This window comes from Melampsora larici-populina (assembly GCF_000204055.1).
Source record: "Melampsora larici-populina 98AG31 unplaced genomic scaffold MELLAscaffold_42, whole genome shotgun sequence".
In the NCBI taxonomy this organism is placed as follows: domain Eukaryota; kingdom Fungi; phylum Basidiomycota; class Pucciniomycetes; order Pucciniales; family Melampsoraceae; genus Melampsora; species Melampsora laricis-populina.
The window spans coordinates 237,382-259,913 of NW_006768806.1; the positions used below are offsets into that span (position 1 = coordinate 237,382).

At 39.7% G+C, this 22,532-nt stretch overlaps 4 protein-coding genes across 4 annotated transcripts; 1 reads left to right on the plus strand and 3 right to left on the minus strand.

The window, feature by feature from the left end:
- Positions 1 to 3,010: 3,010 nt before the first annotated feature.
- Positions 3,011 to 4,401, minus strand: MELLADRAFT_110168 (uncharacterized protein; the record flags this gene model as incomplete). The annotated part of the gene is made up of 8 exons (XM_007414355.1): positions 3,011 to 3,097; positions 3,168 to 3,243; positions 3,316 to 3,469; positions 3,552 to 3,694; positions 3,767 to 3,837; positions 3,914 to 4,031; positions 4,089 to 4,186; positions 4,264 to 4,401. The coding sequence occupies 8 exons, from the start codon at positions 4,399 to 4,401 to the stop codon at positions 3,011 to 3,013; spliced, it is 885 nt and encodes a 294-aa protein (XP_007414417.1).
- A 2,979-nt stretch (positions 4,402 to 7,380) lies between these two features.
- Positions 7,381 to 9,065, minus strand: MELLADRAFT_38614 (uncharacterized protein; the record flags this gene model as incomplete). Its single annotated transcript, XM_007414354.1, has 5 exons — positions 7,381 to 7,561; positions 8,563 to 8,585; positions 8,666 to 8,705; positions 8,785 to 8,850; positions 8,917 to 9,065. 5 exons carry the CDS (start codon positions 9,063 to 9,065, stop codon positions 7,381 to 7,383), a joined length of 459 nt encoding a protein of 152 aa, XP_007414416.1.
- A 7,858-nt stretch (positions 9,066 to 16,923) lies between these two features.
- MELLADRAFT_78798 (uncharacterized protein) lies at positions 16,924 to 18,049 on the plus strand (the record flags this gene model as incomplete). Its single annotated transcript, XM_007414245.1, has 2 exons — positions 16,924 to 17,295; positions 17,392 to 18,049. The coding sequence occupies 2 exons, from the start codon at positions 16,924 to 16,926 to the stop codon at positions 17,866 to 17,868; spliced, it is 849 nt and encodes a 282-aa protein (XP_007414307.1).
- A 953-nt stretch (positions 18,050 to 19,002) lies between these two features.
- On the minus strand, positions 19,003 to 20,622 carry MELLADRAFT_91397 (uncharacterized protein; the record flags this gene model as incomplete). Its single annotated transcript, XM_007414353.1, has 8 exons — positions 19,003 to 19,322; positions 19,407 to 19,502; positions 19,606 to 19,911; positions 20,000 to 20,017; positions 20,090 to 20,127; positions 20,212 to 20,218; positions 20,289 to 20,469; positions 20,581 to 20,622. The coding sequence occupies 8 exons, from the start codon at positions 20,620 to 20,622 to the stop codon at positions 19,003 to 19,005; spliced, it is 1,008 nt and encodes a 335-aa protein (XP_007414415.1).
- Between the last annotated feature and the right edge of the window lie 1,910 nt (positions 20,623 to 22,532).

Genomic DNA, 22,532 nt, shown 5'->3' on the forward strand with positions numbered 1-22,532 from the left:
AAAGTCTACTCAAAGGATGATGTAACAATTTTTCAATGATCTTTCATTGTTTGCAGTCATTCCGCAGATCATACATGGCCCACTCAGCAAGTGACAAAAATTGATTGAATTCACACAGTCACATTTACTGATATATGTCACCAAAGGTTTATCTGATGGTCTCAGTGATAGTATTGGGTATAAAATCAGATAATCTAGGTAATTGTGGGGACCTGGGGATCTCTCTTACGCACCTACAGTGCACTGCACAAACAGTCTGGGAAATGCAGCATATTTGATGGTATAACATGGCCAAAAAAGCTGAAAGAAAACCCTATCCTCTTCAGCTTCCTGTGATCCATCAGCCTGTATGTATTTTAATTACCACTGGCACTACAGATCTTTCCTTTCCTTTACATTTTCAAGTCTCATATTCTGATTACCACCAAATTTTCTGTCATATCAGAAACTCTGTGCCCTTTGTTCCTATCTCATTTCAACTCAGTATGCAGAGCTCAAGCCACCAGGATTTGGGAACCCGGAAAACAGGTTAGGTCTTCATCCATTTCCTTTTAGCACTTGGTACTAGTATCTGGTTTTCTAATCTTGACACCAAAAATCTTTGACACAGTGGTTGTAGACCCTTCAACTTCCCTGTATACTGCAAGGATTGTTACAAAGACCTCCCTTGTTTTCAGGTGGTCTGACCAGAAGTTCATAACCATCTCATTGTATTTAAAGAGGTATTGCACCAGTTGTGTGAAGATGTGGTTTGAGTCAGTAAATCAGTCATATTGAATGAAAAATCTTATCCTGGACCTGACCAAATGCATATACAATGAGCAATACCATTTTGTATTCCTAGGATGAAAGCAAGTATCAGCAACACCTTGAGGCTAAATTGAGACAAACTTAAATCTGGTGTAAGACTTGTTTTGGGGTCTTTGTTTAGCTCCTTTGATCTGGATTCTACAAACAAAGTTGTGGATTGTTTGAAGAATCAAATTTTACTCAAAAAAAGAGGTAAGCAAAACTTCCAAATATCACACAAGTCTCACTTCACATTACAATTATTTCAACATCCAGCCTCAAGGTCATGCTCCTACTCACTTTCACACTGCATACAGAATGCTTTTGCTCTAGAACTTTGTTCATGGGCTTATCCTTGGTAATCTTTGAATACAAGATATCCTAGTTGCTATCATACAGATGTGTGTGCATGTGATGAACCTTCCCAAAGATGGTCATACTAGGGTATTCATCTTGTGGCATTTCCAAAAGGAATTTTTCAAGATATCCCCCAGTTCAGTGAATAAATTTGATTCCAAAGTGATTTGCTCTGATGCATGTCCTGATAGTAGCACAAGTATTTGATAGCTGAAAGGCTCCAGACCCAGTGTTGGGTTGTTCATCTAGAACTGCATTGGGTACAAAGGGGGAAACACAATCATTATCTTCTTTGAAAAGATGAAAGCCTCACTGGTATGTAAAAAAGTTTCAACCTCAACCTCCTGATCATAAGCTTGAGTTTGAAGAAAAAACCAACCTCTGATGAATACATAATCCTGAAACCAGCAAGAGACCATAGAGTAGATGCACATTCTTTTCTGAAACTATGTAATTTGGCAGAAAATACTATGTGCCACCTGATGACAAGTATATCCCAAGCAATGCATAACAAATTCCTATATGATAGAGGTACCTTGACAGGGAAACCATGAGTGATGTTTCATCAAGCGCACCATGTATCAGAATAATGCCATAGATGTCTAACAAGATCCAACTTGCGCTTTCAAAGACATTCAACAATCAAGCTTTTCAGTTGCAAGACCCAGCTAGTTTGTAAAATGTCACCCTTCTTCAGGTGGTGAGGGTTATTCCAATTTCAAAGATACTAGTAATGAAGCTGACTTACAATGAATCACAATTTGCAATTTTTACCAAACCCTTCTCAATGTGAAATGATTCTCACAGTGTCCCACTAAGATATTTTTTGAGTGGGAATGTTGTATCATCTTGCAAGTGGTAAGGCGGTTGAATAATTGGTTTTTATGTGGATTGAATTCCCCTCAAAATACAGGTAATCAAACTGAGTTGGTCCATCTGTTCAGACAGCTTGATATCATCATAGGCTTATTATAATTTACTTGGTCCATCAATTTGCAGCCAAGTGAAGATATCTCGGAGTTGAAGAAAGTGACAGGCTGAGGAAAGACAAAGACAATGAAAATGAAAATTAAATCAAATGGTGAATATCTCTGGAGAGAATGATGTTGAAGTTGGAAACATAGTCTATTTATTTTTCAAGTGCTGGATCAATGCCATAGTTGATCAAATTATCAAAAATATCACCATTTGAAAAACAGCTACTTTGCTGATGGCCATACAACTTAAGTTGATCTGCAATTAACCCAAGATGCCTCGGTTCCAAAAAAATGGTCACAGCTATTAAATGTGGAAGATAATTATGACCTGGGTTCTGAACCCAAGTAGGTAATTTGGTCTGCAAGTGTTGCAGCATCTCACAGCCTGAGACTGAGTCAATGGTGCGCTCAAGAGCTGCAATTGAAGCTCATGAGGTCAAGGTCAAATGAGTCTCATGCAATTCACATCAGGGGATATTCCTCAGACTTTGTGCAAGTGCAAGTATTGTGTTGGGAACCATGATGCAATCATATGGTAAATAGAAGGATTTTAAAGGCTGATTCATCAATAGCAGCACAACACTTCAAGAACATATTGCTAGGCAATGATCCATGGAATTCATACACCAAACAAATCAAATACATTTTTTTGTATCTAATTGGTGTATGAGGCTCATGACAGGATCTTTGTAGATGTGAAAGTAATTTACACACGGAATTTATAAAACACTAATTGACAGGTTTCTTTTTAAAGGAAAGAACCAAGAGAAGGTATGAAATGCACACATCGGTTAAGCAGTATTGCAGAAAACAAAAGTTGAAAATTTCAAGTCTAAAGTAGGACCCTTGACATGTGAGATGTTTAATCAAAGACTATTGACCATTTTTCAAGATCTACAGTTTGACAAAACACTGATAGCCCATTTAGCCATGAGTCCATGAGTAAGTTTTTGGGGGTGATTGGGAAGATAATACTATGAGAAAGCATGAAGATCATCAGTAAAGATCATTTAGTCTGGATGATTTGAGAAGCGAAGTACTTACGAGGTAACGGTCTGGATTTCGACATGCACCAGCCGCACTAGTGGCACTTTTGAGACACGAACCAGTGGATTGGTATCTATCACATAAAGAGTATTATTCTGTCAAAACTGTGGGTCACGTGTAGACTTGGTGAGCGATATATACTTACCCAAAAGCGCGGGGAGCAGCTGTGATAGTAGAGTAAAGGGTGGTAAAATCAACATAAGCAAATTGGATGGATGGATTTTTGGTCTTGAAAGCCTTTAAACCAGTCCATATGATATTGTTGAACTCGGTCAATGGTTCAGATATCATGGGGGGTGCTACAAGTCATTCCGGAAAGAGTACATCAGACTCAAGAAAAGTGAACGACTGTTTGAAGTGGTGACTGGAGTTAAAGCGTACAAAGAATGACTAAATTCCGAAACCCAGCTTGTACGAGGCGTTCGGTTTGACGAAGAAGCTCTAAGGCTGAACTGGAGAGTTTTGCTCCACGTCGGGAGGCAGAGGCCCAATCATTGATTCCGTACGAAATCAAGACCATCGAGCTTTTCACGAGAAGAACTTATCAGTGGGAAACCCAACCTCCATGCGGCCCGGCGAAAATCTTCATGACTCACGAATCTGTGTCGATGTGATTATGCTGGCCCAAGAACGTTTGGACATGTCCAATCATGTCTGTTTGCTGAGTCTATAGTACGAAAAAACAGGTTGAGAACATTGAGCCAGACTCGCAGAACATCAGAAATGAAGGGTTGCCATTTTACATCGGTAGGCGAGAGTGCGCTCGAGACTGACGCGCCACCGGCTGCATAATCCTTTACGAGAGCGCCAATCTGATGGCCAAATTGTTCAATCCATACTAGGCCATTCGAAGCCCGCTGACTGGTTATTAGACAACTTGAGTGCAATTCTTTTCGGCACTTGTAGTCAATCACTTACCCGTATTTCGGGCTACTGGGATCATGTACCGCTGGTGGTGGGTGACTTCCGATGTGTTGTCCATTGCTCATGTAGCTATCACCAAATCCATATATTGTCTGAAGTAATCATTTACAGAAGGATCAGCTCCTAGCCTCTGATTGGCGCGTGCATCATAAACTCAAGGATAACAGACTTTGATTCTTCTCAGGTTGATCCCTGTGTTGAAATTGTTGAACTGAGACGAGCCAAGGGTTCCGCACTTTGGTTGAACTGCGAGTCTGAGTGGATATGTGTCGATTGATTGCGCGGCTCCATTGGAAAGCATAGCCATGAGTAGGAAAACACCAGAGGAGAACATCGGGCCGGTTAATTACTTTACGAAGCCGAAAGTTTGAAAGCTATAAATGAACGAGTGGAATTTGGGAACGCGATCAGAGACAGCAAAGGACAGGTTAGGTGCCTCGACAGACTTAAAGGTTATTCGTGAACTCTTGAGCGAGTCCCCATCTTGACTCACCAGAGATCCCTTTGGGGCATTCTGCCGTGACTCTGGACCCTGCAGGGCTTGCAAATATGGAAACTCAAGAAGGTTTCCCCGGGGAGCCCTAAAATCGCCCCTTCATCATAGCGAACCCACGAGACGGATTAGAGAAGTATGATCACGTCGTGCGTTATGTGTCAAATCTAAAGCTACAACTGTATTTCGGGAAACGGGAGTGGACTGGAGTGGACTGGACGTGAACATCCAAAATATACTCGCACCAGTGGCAGCCGCTTAAGTACATGTCGTAGACGGCGAGCAGCGATTGGCGAGAGATGCGCATGTTTGAATTGTCAATGGGCATGGGTACAAGGCTCACAAGTCAAAATCACACTTGAAATTTTCAAAACCCTTCGTAATTTGTAAATTTTAAGAGAGAAAGATCTTGGAAGGGGTAAGGCTGGCAAAGAAGCTTCCTAGACACAACTGGACCACATTTCTTTCAATAAATAACCTCCTCACTCCAAAGCCAAATGTCAGAACTGAGATTCCTCTCAATCACACACCTTTTGAGTCAATTGGGATAATTTTTCTAGACAAAGAAGTTGCAAAAGATAAAGATAACAAAAACCCGATGATAATGAAATGTGATAATCAGTACGAAATTCAAAGAGTCCATCCTTGGAAAAAATGTAGAAATTTGTATTGGAGACTTCCTGTAAAGAAACAAAATTCTAGCCAGAAGGTGAACCAAGTGGTACTTTCTAGCAATAGCAATGATGACTAGAGACATGAGGCCAAGCAGATCTTGTGATTTACAGGTGTCAAAAATAGACTGATGAACTCAAGTGTGATGATTCTTACATGAAGAGATCACTTTCAAAAGAGTCCCATTTAGATAGGATCAGAAGATATTCCTTGGATGAATGTATTTTTGTTGTATGCAACTTTCATGTGATCATATAGCAAACCAAAAATATCCAAAAACTGCTTGAGTAATTACAAGAAACACAAAGCTTCAAGAAGGCTTTACAAGATGTCTTCATATGTCAGAATCATGCATCGAAAGTATTAAATCTACTTGCTTTGTGGATCCAATTGGTGTATGTATCCTGCTCATAGAAGGGTCTTTGTATATATGAAAGTGATATATACACGTAATCTATCAAGCACCGTAGAAATACTCACACCTGGTTTCTTTTGAAAGCAAGAGCACAACAGGAGGTATGAACACCACACATAAATCAAAATATGTGGCAAAAAAAGTTAAAAGTATAGATCTTTGACCTGTGAGATGGTTAATCAAGAACTATGTACTTGATAAAACATTCAGCCATCAGTCCACGAGTAAGTTTCTGTGGGCCATGGGGGATGTACTCCTACAAACAAAATCAATCAGTAATAAAGAAATGAATTACTGATGAGGTAAAGGTCTAGATTTTCACAAGCACCAACCCTACTATTTGAGCTTTTTGAGCACAAAACATTAGGTTGATATCTAGAAAGCTTTGATTTGTCAAAATAATAGGTCGCATGAAAAAGTAATGTTGAACATGCTTAACCAAAAGATTGGAGAGAATCTTCGATAGAACTGGCAGAGAAAAGCATAGTGAAGTCAACATGAGCAAATTTAAACCTGCAGTCTCTACAGGATAGAAGAATAAAAACACGCTGAAAAGGATACAGTCTGACCTGCGCAAATGCATACCCGCGCAACTGCATAACCCGTGATAATGCATAGAAAAAATCCTAAATTTTGATACTTTTTACTGCCAAATTTGACAATGGAATTGCATAACCCGTCAAAATGCATAGCGAAAGCCTTCCACCCAAGTTATGCATTTGCGCGGGTTAGACTGTAGTCAAAATCTGACAAATGTGAAGTCTTTGGAAAATATGATTCAGCTGTGTAAGATAATGTGTTTGTATGAGTGCTGACATTCCGACCACGCAAGGCCCCTCAGCTTGTCTCACGAACCTTATTTCTCCCAGTCAAGCAAGTTCCCAGACTGGCGCATACTGCACCAGATGATTACACATCGTTGGAACTGGGAATGGACTGAAAATGGACATCCAAAATACACTCACATCAGTTTTGTACCAACGAACACCATCACATTGTATAGACAGCCCGCAACGACTGTGAGGAGGTTTACGCTTTTGATTACTTCACCAAATCTTAAGCTTAACCAAGACTAGCCATATTGCCAAATTGCAGTAGAAATGGACAAATCATATCTCTCAATGGCTAATGTTTAGGACAAATGGCTACAACGCTGCCAGTCAAGTCTCAGCCCATGGAGAAGTACACGATTTGTGAAAGGAAGACCGAGAAGAAAATGGTTTGAAACATAACTTGCCTTGGAAATGTCAACATTTGGATCATTCGAGATCTGTTTCGAGAAGACTTGATCATGAGAGGCAGATCACGACTGTGCATGAGACATCCATCATAGCCTGCAACGCGAAAGAAATCTAGTCCTTTCACCTGTGTCCCACATATTCATTGCAATGTATGTAATTTACCCTATACATACATACATACATACTCCATACAAAAGAAGAGCCGCTTAATACAGTGATACGTGAATACAATTGGTCCACACGATTCTTCGTAGTTTGCCTATCGACAATATCTTCAAACAAATACAATCGCGTCTTCCAAGAGCCCTAGGACAGTCTGATATATTGCCCAAGTTTTTATCCATGGTGTTCGAACATGCAGTCCTGATGGCCGGTTGCGAACGTCAAGTAACTAATGTAACAAAAGCCATAAGTGACGTGTCAAGGCAAAGTATGGATGGAATAAACCGACTTCAACATCAAAGATCAAATCGGCGTCAGGAGGGATTTCAGGCGTGGCTGGTGTTGAAGCATTTTCTCTGCATCAGTTAGGGTACGCACCTGGTTTAGATGATTGGACTTGAAAGACAAACCTAAATCATTTCCAAACTCAGCATATCCAAGAGCTGATGGTATGTTGAGCCTTCTTTTCTCGCCAACGCACATCCTATAGGCCATGCAGTGGCAGTTGAAGTGTCAGAAGTGGCGAGTTTTGTAAAATATATCAAAAGCAAAAGTGTGGCCGATTGGTTTCCGAGACAAAGGGAGTGACAAACCCTAAAATCCCTTGTTCCCATCCCTAAACAAGTTCCAAAGGGGTTTATCAGAAACAATAACGTCATGTCTTGGGCAATGTCAAGGGTGCAAGATGGTGCAGATGAACACTACACACCTTGATGACTTGATGACTACCCAAGACAAACTCAATCGGCCTGATATAGAAATCAAAATATGATACATCTCGTCAGATTATCGAGGAAACAATGCCACTTCGAACAGAATGCCCACTGAACTTTGAAGGATCTGATGCTGAGTCAAATTGTTGTCCATTCGATGCTAGTCTACCGGTATACAAAAGACTGTCGATCACACAGATATTAAATCGTGGGGACGTAGTATCAACGAATAGATCAGAGAACCAACTCACGCTACCTTGTCACCTGTCTCAGCCGCGATAGGGCAGCCTTCCCAACCCTCCTCCACAATTTCGATGCCCACTTTTGCTTCTAGGACTGGCGGTTTACGATTCAATATTTTCAAAAGCTACACTGACCAATCCTCTGGGCTGATGATCAGACCATCAAGCAGTAACAAGAGAACAACCCATCAAGCACCGTGACAAACCCATCTTACCTGCACGTCAAATACTAGAGTGGAATCTGGTGGGATCTCAGTCCCCGCTAACAGGTCACACAATCGAAAGTTGAAGAACAATACCCGCATCAGCCATACGTTAAAATCGAACCACCGGGGCTGGTATTTAGCTAGGGTGATCGGGCCACTGACCTCCATGCTTTCCATAAGCCAAAGCAGAAGGGATGGTAAGAGTCCGATTTTCGCCTTCGCACATGCTGGTTTCGGGATACAAATGAATGAAAGATGCAGTCAAAATCAACATTCGTTCATCTTCAAGATAGATTACCCCTGGGGATCACACCCTGACTGAACTCGAGCAATCCCTGGTCCCATCCCTATTCAAGCCAGAAAATAATGGACATAAGTTTGCTATGAGAACCGACCACGACAAAGGATAAGCAACAGCTCGACATACTTTGATGACCTCGCCAGCACCGAGCTTGAATTTGAAAGCACTATAAGGTCGCCATTATGTGAGCATCGCGAATCCAAAGCTTGTAACAGGCTGCGAGCCTTTTCTAAAGCAAAGCGCACTTTCTGGGATCCTCAGTCGCATCGAATCGGACGCCATTCGAAGCCAGCGTTCCTACGTAGAGCATTCTGGGAACAACTCAAGAGACCTTGAGACTCTGTGCATCCAAAGACTGTAACGCGAAGGTCACTGACGCGAGTTGATCACCTTGCTGACTAGTGATTGGACACGAGGACGGTTTGAAGGTTGTCTTGATATCAAGTTTCTCTGTGGGTGGAAGGCCGCCAGCTTGAAGTAGTGGTAAGGCCCAGGTGAAGGCAAATGCATAGGAACGTGCAATCATCACTAATTCATTTGAAGGTTTGTTGTTGAGGGCGCGGAGTTCCTCATTGAAGGCTTGAAGTTGCTCTAGCCTGTCACAGAGTCTGTGCAGATATGTAGCACGAATGTCACGTACAGTTCATTGAATGTGAAACGGTGAGCTACTATTACCAAACCTAACTCATTCACAACCACAACTTCACCCTCGACCTCGAAACATCAAAACCAGCTGAGCGATGCCTTCTCCCTCTCCTCATCAACGCATTCCTCCCTCAAGTTATGCAGCCATTCATCTCCTGGTGCGATGATATGGCTGCTCATGATCTCAATGTGAGTTGTCCCAAGATTTCACTCTTTCCTCAACTTCTCTCCCTCGCTTGACTCGCACTTGGTCTAGGATGCTATTACAAATGTATCAAATCAAACTAGAGTTTCTGATTTTGTTGGGCTTCATCGCTTGACGCTGATTGTCACTGCATAATCTTCTCTCTGAGACCATCAGATCTATTGACCTCTCCTTCAAACGTGATGAATTCCTGACGCTAACGATTCGTGACTGTTGCCCGGCCAGTACCATCTACATCCCTAGCCTGCTATATATTTCGACTCGACAAGAATTAAATGCAAGAGGTCAGTTTGTAGTGGTCGTATCTTACTCCTTTCCTCTCCTTGAATGATGATCTTGTAAAAAATATGGAATTACCGGCGGAACTTTTTGCTTGACCCTTGTGGCAAGCTCTTGCTTGACCCTAGTGGCAAGCTCTTGTTTGACCCTTGTGGCAAGCTTGCGTGTCGAGAACAGTTGCATTCTTCTGACCTTACCAGTGGCTCACATTACACATCTCCGGGGCTCAAGAGTTCATTACTGACGTACTGCTATTTCTTTGACTGGACGAATTTAGGTTATCGCCACTCCGATCTACGCGTTTGAGTCAAGTTCCAGGTAGGCGACGTTTCCTCTGTCTCTTTTCACCTTCTCAATGATGAGCATTTCCATTATCACGACGGTCTTCGTAACAATTATGTCGAATTTGCCCGCCACTAAACCATTTTAACGGGCATACTCTGAACCTCACACCCTCTTCCACTCTCTGGTCGTCAATTGCTAGTCGCTGATTGATATCGTTTCTTTTCGTACTTGACAGTCTTCATTTAAACCCGTGCAAGTACGATGTATAATTTTCCTTCAGCAGAACACATCTTGTAACATTGATTCATATGTAGCCTAAAACAATGAAATGACAACCTGCTTCCCTGATTAAACTCCCTCCCAATGAGATCCTTCTTTTGACACCGTCCTCTGATAATCAGAGCAGAGCAAGGCCTCGCTGCAACTAATTGAACTTGAGCAAGCCCCTCAGGGCGGCGTCCGCCGCGCCCCCGTAAGGGCTAACTTCACTAGTCCCTCTTCAAGGCGCAGACATCCTCTGGCGCCGGCGGAGGAGGGTTATACGCGCGAAACGCAAGTTCCTGCGTGATAGAAGTGCAAAATTGTCTCAACATTTCCTCTTCAACGTGTACATATGATTCCCAAGTAACCCTGCATCATTGATAAAAAAGTTGTAGAGATGAAATGAGATTGAATCAACGTAACTGGTGGATCTCTTCATTGCATGACTGTGTGAACAATTGGCTCACACAAACTGGCTTGACCCACATGAGTGTGTAAGATATGTTGTTGCAGCAGATCTGTGAATATCTTGACTTATTCAATAATCAATTGGCTTGATTCTGGGGTTCTGGAACAGTTCAGAAGAATCTGAAGAAGGCAAAAGAGATGGAAAATTTCCGCATCATATTTCATAAGAGCACCTTGAAGTTCTGGATTGTGTGAGGTGGTAAACTTGATGCCCAGAGAGAGTCACAGCCAAAGCAAAATCCTATCAGACTTTGGGATATGTTTAAGCCACAAGCCCTCTGCAGGCTCCAGGTGACATCTCTGTGATTGGTGTGGCTTGTGTCAAGCTAGTTGTAGAGGCACTTACAAGATACAGCAGACTTGCATTTTTGGTGGAGAACTTCCAAGAATCAAGTCCTGTTATGTACTTTTGTCAACTTCCCTTCTAAACCTCACCACCAAAAGTTGCAGGATCCTTGGGTGTACTTTGCCAAATTAATCTACATATCTTGCTACAACACACTGGGCAAAGTGAGGTCATGTAGTGAATACAGGTTGTGTGGTCATGTTGAAAACAGAATATATTTCCACACCCTTGGTCATGTCACAGCTACATGACATGTCTTCATGTAGCACACCGCTGCCACTCATACAAGTGAGATGTGTGTGGGGCCTACAAGAATAGTGTGATACAGATTGTGTGAGTGACATATGGGTGTGACACATGTACCCTTCAGTGTGTACTCAAATACATGTGATTGGTATGAGTGGTACAGAATGCGCACAGGATGAAGAATCCTGCATGCCTGACAGGTGCACCCAATATGCATTCAGGACCGCACAACCTGTATGCACTGCATGACTTCAATTTTCCCAGGGTGCAACTTTCAATGCAAGCAGACCTGGTGCTGTGACCTAGCCCTGGCCTCAACTGGCTGACTGTGCCCACTGCTTGTCTGGAAGCAGACAGTACATACCCTGACACACCACAACCAGCTTGATAGGAGTCCTAAAAGCCCTGTGGGTACCCTGGCAGCACCCCTCATTTTGTTTGCCGTATATTCAAGGAAATTGCCTTCTGAGTGGGGTCCCATAGTTTCAAGCTCTGAGCAGGCTAAAATAAGTTTTATACACAGTTTCATACACCTGTATGTGCAATAACAAGAATTCTGCCCTTTGGTCCTTTTTAGCTCTTATAATCAATTCAAGGTGTGCCCCTGTGTGCCCTGATTTATTTATGGACCCCAGAAAGCCCCCCCCCAACCAAGTGACACATTTGGTATGATTCCAGTTCTCAAGATTTTGTCATGATACCAACAAAATTGGTATGAAAATGGCTGGTTGGTAAATCAACTTACACACATGGCCAGTATGATTCTCAGGAGCCTTTTTTGGAAGTACAACATACCAGCGTGTTTGGTCCTGGATGGTATGGAAACATTAGGACCCTGGATAGCGCGTACAGACCCTCCTAACAAAATGCACTTTTTGGGTATTTGCTTGTGCACACAACACTCCACTACTTATGGAGGTGCACAGTAGCTCATTGTGTGCGGGCAAAGAAGGGCTATCTTATGATGCCAGCCTCGAGTTTTTTGGAGTGCTGGTTGAGGAGAAAAATGCAAAAAACGTGACTGATTTTTTTTGATGATCCTGAGCAGATTCCTACATACTGGGGCTGGGTCTCTACATCGGGTTTTACCCAAAACTGCTGCTCCTACTCAATTGAAAGTATATGTACTAGAAAGATACAGTCTTGTTTAACCTGTTGCAGTTTTCAAAACTCAGAAAATGATCATGGCCGCGTGGGAAAAGCCCAAAACCCGACAAAAACAAAACTCAGGTACCAATTAGGGGGGTGTATTTGGGCTCTCCAGGGTCCTGAAACATTGCTTTGTAGACTAAAGCAATTTCAATCAGCCTTCTGCTTCTGATTCTGTCAAGTGTTGAAGATTTTAATGACTATACCTTGAGCATAAACTGCAACAATGTGGTCTCAAGATATGTGAGAGCACACACCATTCAATCAGACCAATAAGCCATGCCAACCTGATGGACCACTGTGGGCCATATCCATCAAATCTTTTGAAACCTACAATTATTGTGATTTGGGTGTTACCAACATGCCTGGGGTTTTCTTTTCTAATCTTGAAATCTTACAAAAAAATGGTATGGAAGTTCCAAAAATCCAAAAATTCAGGTTTCATGTTGATTGATCCAGGGGGAGCTTTCTGGGGTCCTGTCCGCCCAGGGGTGGGCAGAGCATCAGAGCAGCCAGGTCACCATTGGTAATCCTGATCTTATCAAATTTTATGTCATGGTTACCACAGTCAACACCCAACCCCAGCACAGGCCAGCACAGAGTGTGCTAAACTGCACTGTGCCCAAAATTTCCAAATTGCACATACCAACTGCGCTGCACTGAGTTACAGTTACCCAAAATCTTGGAGACCCCTGTGGTGTGCTCCAGAATTGGTAAGCTCAGCACAGTGAGCCAAAAACTGTAATTTTTTGCAGCTTTTTGTAAATGGCAAGTGCAATTTGCTGATTTTCAAAAGGAGAGAATCTGTGGGAGTAGATAGATCCACTACACTGTGAAAAGGTACAGTGCCATGGTCAGAAATAGAAAAGGGCCTGCGCTGGTGAGTGGCACAGTCACGAAATTTTCAAAAATCCCAGGACTGAGCCTCAGCGCAGGCACAGGCTGTGCTGCAACTTGGATGTTTCTATAATGATATGTGCATTATGGCAATGCTGCCACAGTTACTATACTAGTATCAGTATCTTGCAGTATAGTATCTTTTTGAAAGTATAGTATCCAGATACTTAGTATTGGAAACCAGATACTATACTCCCAGGTGCTGAAAGACAGTATCTTGAAATTGAATACTAGTATCTGATACTCTCCCAAATGTAGATACTAAAGATACTTGGTATCTGCTCAAGATACTATTGGGTATCTGGAGATACCTGAGGATACCCGTGAGTATCTGAAGTATACACAGGAGATACTATACGGACCCTGAGGGTTTTAGGTATCCTGGTTTTGGATACCGTATCCAGTATAGTATCTTTTTAGGATACTATACTGATACTTTTTTTTGCAGTATTGCAAAGGAGATACTATACTCAGTATCCCTGGTACTATACTAGTATAGTAACTGTGGCAGAGTTGATTGTGGTGCAGTTACTGTTGTAGATGTACATCCTGTGTTATGATTGGATATTTGTCTACCAATATTGATAATCTCTGTGTGATATTAACTCTCATATCACATGTGCTATATTTCCTATCATCAAGTGTCCTATGTGTCTGCACCAAGCCAGAAATTCATCTGTTCAAAGTTCTTTCTCTTTCCTCACAAGCTAATCATTATAACACTTGTGAATCTGTGGATGACTCATAGGTATGTTTCTTTTTTATATCTTAGTCATATATCACTCTTTATGTCTTTTTTGTTAGTTTTGTTTATGTTTGCAAAATAAAAAACATCACCCATTCAAAGCCAATTATCTTTTGTTCACAAGCTAATTGTTGATGCGCTTGTGAATCTGTGTATGACTCATACTTACAGCCCTAAGCAGCCCACTCTCCATGGCTTGGGCATGGCATAAAAAAGGGCCTCACAGTGGTTAAAGCCAAAAAAAATGTAATAATACTGCCTGCAAAAGTTTCTGAGTTCAGAATTTGTGAAGTTTTTTTTTGAGGAAAAAAAATCATTTTAGCCCCCAATGTTAAAGGGTTTGGGCCTTCTTGGGTCCCCTGGAAATGGTAGCAGCACTGAATTACAAGACTTCTAGGGCCAAAAAGGTTCAATTTGTTGCCATCAAGATTCAATGAGGCTTGGGTTGTAAATTTACACTAATTGCGCGTGGTGGTAGCTATAGCAATATTAGCATCACACTCAGTACCTAGCTAAGCAGTGAATTTGGTGCTGGGTCCAAACTTTTTTTTGCCTGTTAGAATTCACATGGATCTAGAGATCAGAAAGGGTGACTTCATATACAGTTGTTTTCAAAAAGCTTGCCGACATTTGCCCGCAAAACTCGAGCAATTTGGCGGTGAATTAGCGGCAAGCTTTTTGAAAACGACTGTATAACTGAGATTGAAGTAGGGTGTATCAATCCTGATACCTGGAGTTCCTGATACCCATAGTGCGCCACTAAGTAAAAGCATGATCTACAACTATAGTGAGTATGGGTCATAACACTGCCTTTTTTTCAAAAACACATATTTTCAACATCACCTTTGAATATTTGGATCAAGCTCAGTGAGTAGATTTCAAATGTGCAAGTATTGTAAATAACAGTGAATTTGAATTGTGCATTATCCATCCAACAAATGAAATTTTATTTTGCAAGTAAGATTGTTACACATTCTTAGCTTTACATATGGCCTGTTATGATGGCCCAGGACAGCCTAAACCTCCTGTGTATGTCTCTAACAAAATTTGAAAGTATAGAAATGGAAATCTTACATTTCAAAATCAGAGTACTCACTTTCAATTTAGCACAAACCAGCATATAAGGTACCAAAATATGTAAAAAGATCTAGAGAACAACTTACAAGAATCCAGTAACTTTTTGTGGTGAGGTTTAGAGGGGAAGTCAAAAAAATTCATTCCAGAATCCTAAGTCCTCTGCCAAAAATTGTGAGTATGTTGTAAGCCCCTCTTCAAGGGTGCAGCAAACATTATTGTAAGGGGGTGAGTTAATTTTAGCAACTAATACACTGCTCTAGAATTGGCCTTGAGATCCCTCTGTCCTTACCAGGCTTTCAAACTGTCCTGTGTTAGAAATTTGGTGTGAGACCAGTCAGATGATAGGTGCCTTTCCTATGACACCCATTTTGAGGCCCTCACTCATCAAACCTTACCAGAGAGCCAAATCAAAACTGTCACAACAGACAAGACTGGCTTAAAATTGTCATACAGGGACAGTTAGTTGCTATGGAAAATACAATTGTGACCTTGACATGAGATGTGTTAGTTATCTGTACATTTTTTGTCTTGTTTTGATGTTTTATCTTGGTGTATTGAGGAGACTAGTGACTCAATATTGGCATTAGAATTCGTTTTTTGTTCTTGTGGTCATTGTCTTCATTCTTTTGTGTGATACTAACTGTTGACTGTGTTTCTCTTATCACTATAATATACCTATGATGAGACATACCTGAGTTTGATCCTCAACTTATTTAAACCCTTTTTATACTTTCACTTATCAATCAGTCTTTAATAATACTTATGAAATGACATTTCTTGGTTGTGCAGGGCTTATAGGTTCTTCTCTCTTGAGTAAATCCACATTTTATCAAAATATGTCACTCAACTTGGTGTGGGATTATCAATATCCCACTTCACTGCTTTACTATCTGTTGACTTCATCTTCTCCTGCTGCTGACTTGGTCCTATCTACTGCCACTGGTTTACCAACTGAATCTTTGGTTCCTAGTGTTCTCACTGTAACTCAGCTGGAAATCTTTCATTCTTTAGAAGACCTCCTGTCTCAACTTTGAACTTTGTCTCCTCTTCTTCCTATCAAATCTTGGCATAGATAATCCTAATCCCAGCAACAATACTATCTCATATGCTAGGATATTTCCCAACTGGAATAAACACTCACATTTCCCCCTGAAAACTAGAGGTTTGGATCAGATGCTTGCTTCAGATTCCAAAGCCTACAACTGCTGACAAATTAGCCCATATTGTGTCCAGAGGCACATCCTTGTCAATCTAAAATCAGGGTCCAAAATGAACTCCAGATGTCTCAAATTGACATCACAACCAGCCAAAGGAAATTCTGGAATGCTCTCATCCAGAGACAAGCATAGCTTTGTGGACAGAATGAATGAATTATTTTTTTCCAAAGAATCAATTTTGATTGTCTGTCCAGATTAAATTTATATCCACAACCTTTTCTCATGTATCAAGTTGAAGGGAAGAAGAATCTGAAGACCAGAAGCTTGTGAAGTTGAGAGAGTAAGTCATACTTGACTTGAATGCCCAATAGACATTTTTGCTGAAGAAGTTAAATCCCAAGTCGGTTGAAGGAGTCTGGATTTTGACCAGACATGGCTAATTGATTGAGTATTGAAATGATTTCAAGTTGGTGAGGACTTGCTTCCACACTTCATCCCTCAGGTCTCAACCCTGATGACTTCTTTGGGTGTGTGAAAAGTGTCTTGACGCAGTAGAAATATGTCATATTCCCTTATGTGTTTAGAGAGGTTTTATAAATACATGAATTTGTGAATTTCTTCAGTATGAATTCGATTGTTGATAATATTCGAATCATGACCACCAAGGATGCTTCACTAGATTCATTCTTAGATATCCTAGCTCTAAGACTCTCATCAGTTCCATTCAATGAACTAACTCAACAACAACAACAACATCAACCCCAAGTTCCAGATCCAATCAATCGATCTACAACCAAACCAGTCACGATATCTTTTGTTGGTAAACTAATCAATCCGATCCAATCTTTTAATTCACAATGGATCACTTTTCAATCCATTGTTCCATTTTGTAATCAAACTTCAAAATCTGGTCTTTTACTTCCTGTTATCAAACTTAGGAATACTGTTGTCAAACCTCATGGAACTAATCATGATGAACTTTCGGAATGGTTAATTGTCTGTTATTTACCTTTTCATACATATCTTATCTTGATAGATCAGTTTAACTAACTCATGATCCATTCTTACTCCCAAAAAATCTATACAAAACAGTCTGGTGATTTATCTATGATCGGAGAACAACTCACAATCGTAGCTCAAAGTCTATACATCCTCGAACCCAACCAAATCCCATGCGAAAGAATCTCTCAAATCTGTGCCACAGGTTTACTGGCAGGTATCGTTCAAAAGCAACATACTTTTCACTTCAGCTCTCATCCGATCAATCACGATTCCAAAGTCGAGTTTGAAGATCTAGAATGGGATGATGCCAATATCTGCGATCGATCATCGATCACTGCTGGAGCAGTTACATGGTTTGATATTGGAGTTGGATTATCTCGAAGAGAAGAAAACGATCCACATGAATGGTTAGAACTTAGACACGCGATGGTTTCGATGAAGTGTAGGAGATCTACTTCAGATACGAAAGATAACGATCGGGTATTAGAAAACCTAGAACCTGTCACTATTGTTGGTCAACTAATGGAATTGAATTTAGAAACTCAAGAATTCTTTATTCAACTCTAAGAACTCAAACTATAGATTTATTAAACTTCTTTTATATTGATCTTGAATGATTAGTGATTTCATTTTGTTTCTTGAATTTGTATTACTACAAGCTTTCATTGCTTTGCCTTCTTGGACACATAATCTTGATTGACTTGTTATTCATGTAACTCATGGATTTTAATATCCGGATAAGCTAGTCACTTCTTTGAGACGAAGCGTCTCTTACTGGCATTGAGTGTGTAAATCACTTAGTCGCGGCCTCTCAAAAACACGTTGAAGGCTGAGTTCATTCCAGGTCAATTGACAGTGGTAGTGAAGAAAATCATTAGATTCATTTGAGTCTGATCGATGCGGGGTTTATTTTTATATAACAAGAAATATATTATTTTGATCATAAAAGGAAGAGGTTCATCATACCAAGAGACTGTCAGTTGATTCAAGGAAACAATCAATGAGGAATTGACTGAAACTTGAAGTTATGGAGATAAGTGTATCTAATTGTTAATGCAGCTACTTGAAAATATCATCAAGAGATAAAATCGCTCTGTTTGTTTTATCTTCTCCTCATCTTCCATACTAACCAAAGTAACAAATATCTCTTCATTCAACACCTCTCAGTTTTTCTGACTATCGCTTCATCAAACTAATCTGAATCAATCTCTTTCAATTAACATTAGATAATTTATTCCAATCAAACAATAAATAATCCAAACACCTATCTCCTTTCCAACCTATATGTTCATTGAAAGATCCCACCCCAAAAAAAAACAAAACAAAAATAAAATAAAACAACAAAATGAGAGTAAAAGATGAGTGTGATGAGTAAGATACAAAAAAATCAGAAATAAGTTTTTTTTACATTTTCCACATGAAATTCAGACATATATATAGATATCTTGATAGATAATCAATCATTCTTGGAAAAAGGATTAGTCAATTAAATGAAAGTTTTGAACGAGATTGATGGATTGATTGCTAAGAGATTAGTGAAACGATAAGATGATTAATGAAAAAGAAGAAAACGTATAAACACAATTGATTGAGAATGATAAAAATGATAATAATGATAATGATATTATATTCTGTACTTTTGAGTAGTAGTAGTACAATAATGAAATAGAAAAACCCCCAAATTTCGAACCCAAAACCAACCTATTTAAGTGATTCAGAAGCATTCAAAACAAATCTAAACCTCGGAATCCAAGTTTTCCATTCTTTCCTAAGCTGATCATCAATAAACAACAAAGAGATCAAAAATGGAAAACTAATCATATAAACCGATTGAAAGGATTGATAATGTCGTAGGTATCGATGATCGATTTGAGAAGTTGAATACCATTGAAATCCAGTTCCAATAGCAGCCAAGGTTGATAAAAATAACATCTTCAAAATCAAATGAGTTCCAAAACTTGAAACTAATTCTTGATCTTTCCTTTGACAATGTTGAATTAAATAGATTATCACTGCAATCACTGTTTGGGTGAGAGATTAAAAGTCAGATGATTTGTTGGTCTGTTGAACAGATGATCTATGTACTTTCAGAAAAGAAAACTTACTGGCTAGAATTGCAACAGACAAGAGTTGGAATAATGAAAATAGAACAATCGTCTCATTCACTTGTTCATTCGAACTTGCGCAATGAAATTGATATGCTAAGAAAAGATCATCCGACTTTCATCAGCAGACCAATCAAGCACACACACACACACAGAGATACAGTGAGAGACAGGTAGCCAAAGAGAAATCAATTCTTACCGCGTACTTCTTTCCAATCACTCTGAGCCAATTTCACCAATAATAAAATCACCACAGCCGAAGAATTCACAATAGGAATCGAAAAGAGACAGATACCAGGAATGGTACATCTCTTGAAGATTCGAGATCGATATCTTGACAAATCTGATTTAACACTAGAGCTTGAAGTTGATGCTTGATCATTAAAGATTTCCAAACCTGATTCAATCTCAATTTCATACTTGATCTTTGATTTGATTATTGATCCTGAAGATTCTTTCTTCTCTTTTGTCATCCTTCCAACATTGATCAAGACCCTTAAGACTTCTAAAATGAATGAGAAAGAAAACCCTAATGGGGAAACAAGTGTGAGAATGACGCGTTGAGGTTGTTAAAGATATAAGCTGGTCCCTACCTGGTATCGCGGTCCAAACTGTGAGCCGAAGAGCAAAAGTTGATCAGTACCATGTGATTGCAACGAAGAAATATCTATAGTCGGACTCACATGCTGATGTTATGATCGCGTCCGCATTGCACACGCGTCTGACTGTATCACAGAAACCAGCAACACATAGAAGAAAGACATCAGTAACGTTCTAGTGATGTGATTGAAAACAGGTTAATCACTTGTATACTAAATCACCCAAACATATATTTAAAAAGGAAGGTGAAATGAGCATATATCAAGGAAAAAAGAAACGCACGATTACTTGATACTAAAGTCGATTTGAAATGAAGTTCTCTAAAATTTAAAATTAATGGTATCATCGCTTGCCAAGCGGATAACCAGGAGAGAATCAAAAAAGCCATCACCACTGCGTGTTTATTGATTCTTGCTCTATAGATCGCAAACAAAATTGCCCCGATGAACCAAATTGAGATAATCTAAAGATCCTCAAATGAAATGAAAGTATCAAATTATATAAAGTAAACGTTAGTGTTGAAAAATTTTGATGAGAAAGATGTTGAGAGAGAGAGAGAGATATGATGACTTACTGCGAGAGATTGGTGTAAGATGAAAATAAACTCATTCCGCATGATAGAGTATCCGGACTTTCAGAAAAAGAAAAATGAAAAAAAAAGATGAAAAATAAAAAAAAAGAATAAGGAAAGAGAAGAGAAAGATATTTTTTTCAAGTTAGTAAACACGTTAAAATCATTACTAGAAAAAAACAATGAAGAATAAATGATGATGATGATGATGATGATCGTATATAGTATGATAGCAATCGACTTAAAAGACTTGGTTGTTCTTCAAGGGCGAATTCTCTGTCTCTGTCTCTCAAAAGAAAATAGGTTGTTATAATACAAAAGTTGATATGTATCAAGATTTTCGAATGATCTGGAAATGAAAAAAAGATAATCCAGATAGTAGTTCGCTTCAAAGAAAATTGATTATGATTCTTTTGTACAACGGATGTCTTTAACAAACAAAAGAGAAGGATAGAAACAAAGGAGTATTTTTTAATGACAGAGTTAATCCTCACCTGAGCTACCTTCGTATCTGAAAACTATGAAGATCGATTCCGTTGTGACGATTCATCAACGGATCAAGTCTCATTGATCGAGTATCATAGGTTGATCTTGGGGTGTAAAGAGTGAGCTGTTGTAGTTCGGCCTATGATGTCAATCAACGACTCATTCAAGGGATTGATAAGTTGTAAGAAAACTCAAGTAGACCTTCCATATTTGAATTCCCTTTAGAATAAGAATCTAGACACGCGTATTTGAGTGCTTCTAGAGCGTGAAAAGAACAAAGTAAACATGGAAGGAAGAATGATGATACTACCATCTTTACGCCCATTCATGATCTGAGTGGAATATCGGATGGATTACTTCCGGGGTACTTGAGCATATTCACTTTTCTCTTGGCCTTAACACCCGTAGGGACGGCCGGAGCAGATAGTATTTCAAGAAGGAAGACCAGGAACTATTGGCTAAACTATACGTCTCTGGGTTTGGAAGCCGCGAGTTTCATACAGCCACAAGTCATACCAAATGAACGCACTCACGAATTATATTGCCCCACCCAGGTGTCTTCATCCCCCACATTCAACACCACCTCTCACTTAGAAATCACCGAGTTGGCAATTCGGAAAGGTCTTGTTGATGATAGTTTTTAGCAAAGTTTCACTCACATGTAAATTGTAAAACAGCCTAAGGAAAGAAGTTCAACTTGGGACCAAAGAAGCTAAAGCCAGCAAGCCTCAGAGTAAAAAGTGAAGAACTTGATTTCTATTTGAACAATCAAATTCATTCTCAACTCGCCGCACATTCATACCACCACATAAAATCTTCCAAGAATTTCTATTCATACAAATACACCATTTATAGTTTCCTTGATTCTCAAAACCTTAAAAGCGTCCCAAGTTGATTGATTCTATCCACCGTGTATAGGCCAGTTCACTTGATGATATCAACAACACAAAAGAGGAAAAAAAAACCCAAAAAAATAAGAGAAAGAAAGAAACCAATCAGACTTTATATCTCATGACTATAAATCTTTCATAAGGTTTAGTAACATTAAGAATCTCGAATCCATCATGTTTCCAACCAGTAAATTGATCAAGTGTTCCTTTAACTTCATTCCAATCAATCGAAGGTCCAATCTAAACTAACATTTCAACTTCTTTCATCATTTGAAGGTATTTCTTCATGACTGATTCAATGGGTTTTGGGTAAACAAAAAGCAATTTACGTGTAGAACTAAAGTTGATCATCGGTTCTGTATCCCATACTCCTCGAAGTCCTATAAATTCTTCGCCTTGAAGGTATCGGTTCGTATGTGTTTCAAGATCGATTCCTTTTACATTTATTCCATTTTGAATCATATATCTTTCAAGTAAACCTGAACCTGATCCAACGCTAAGAACTAGATCAGATGAGTCTTTGGAAAATATGTTTTTTAATGCCGAGATAAGAGGCGTCGAAAGCGAGACACAGCATGT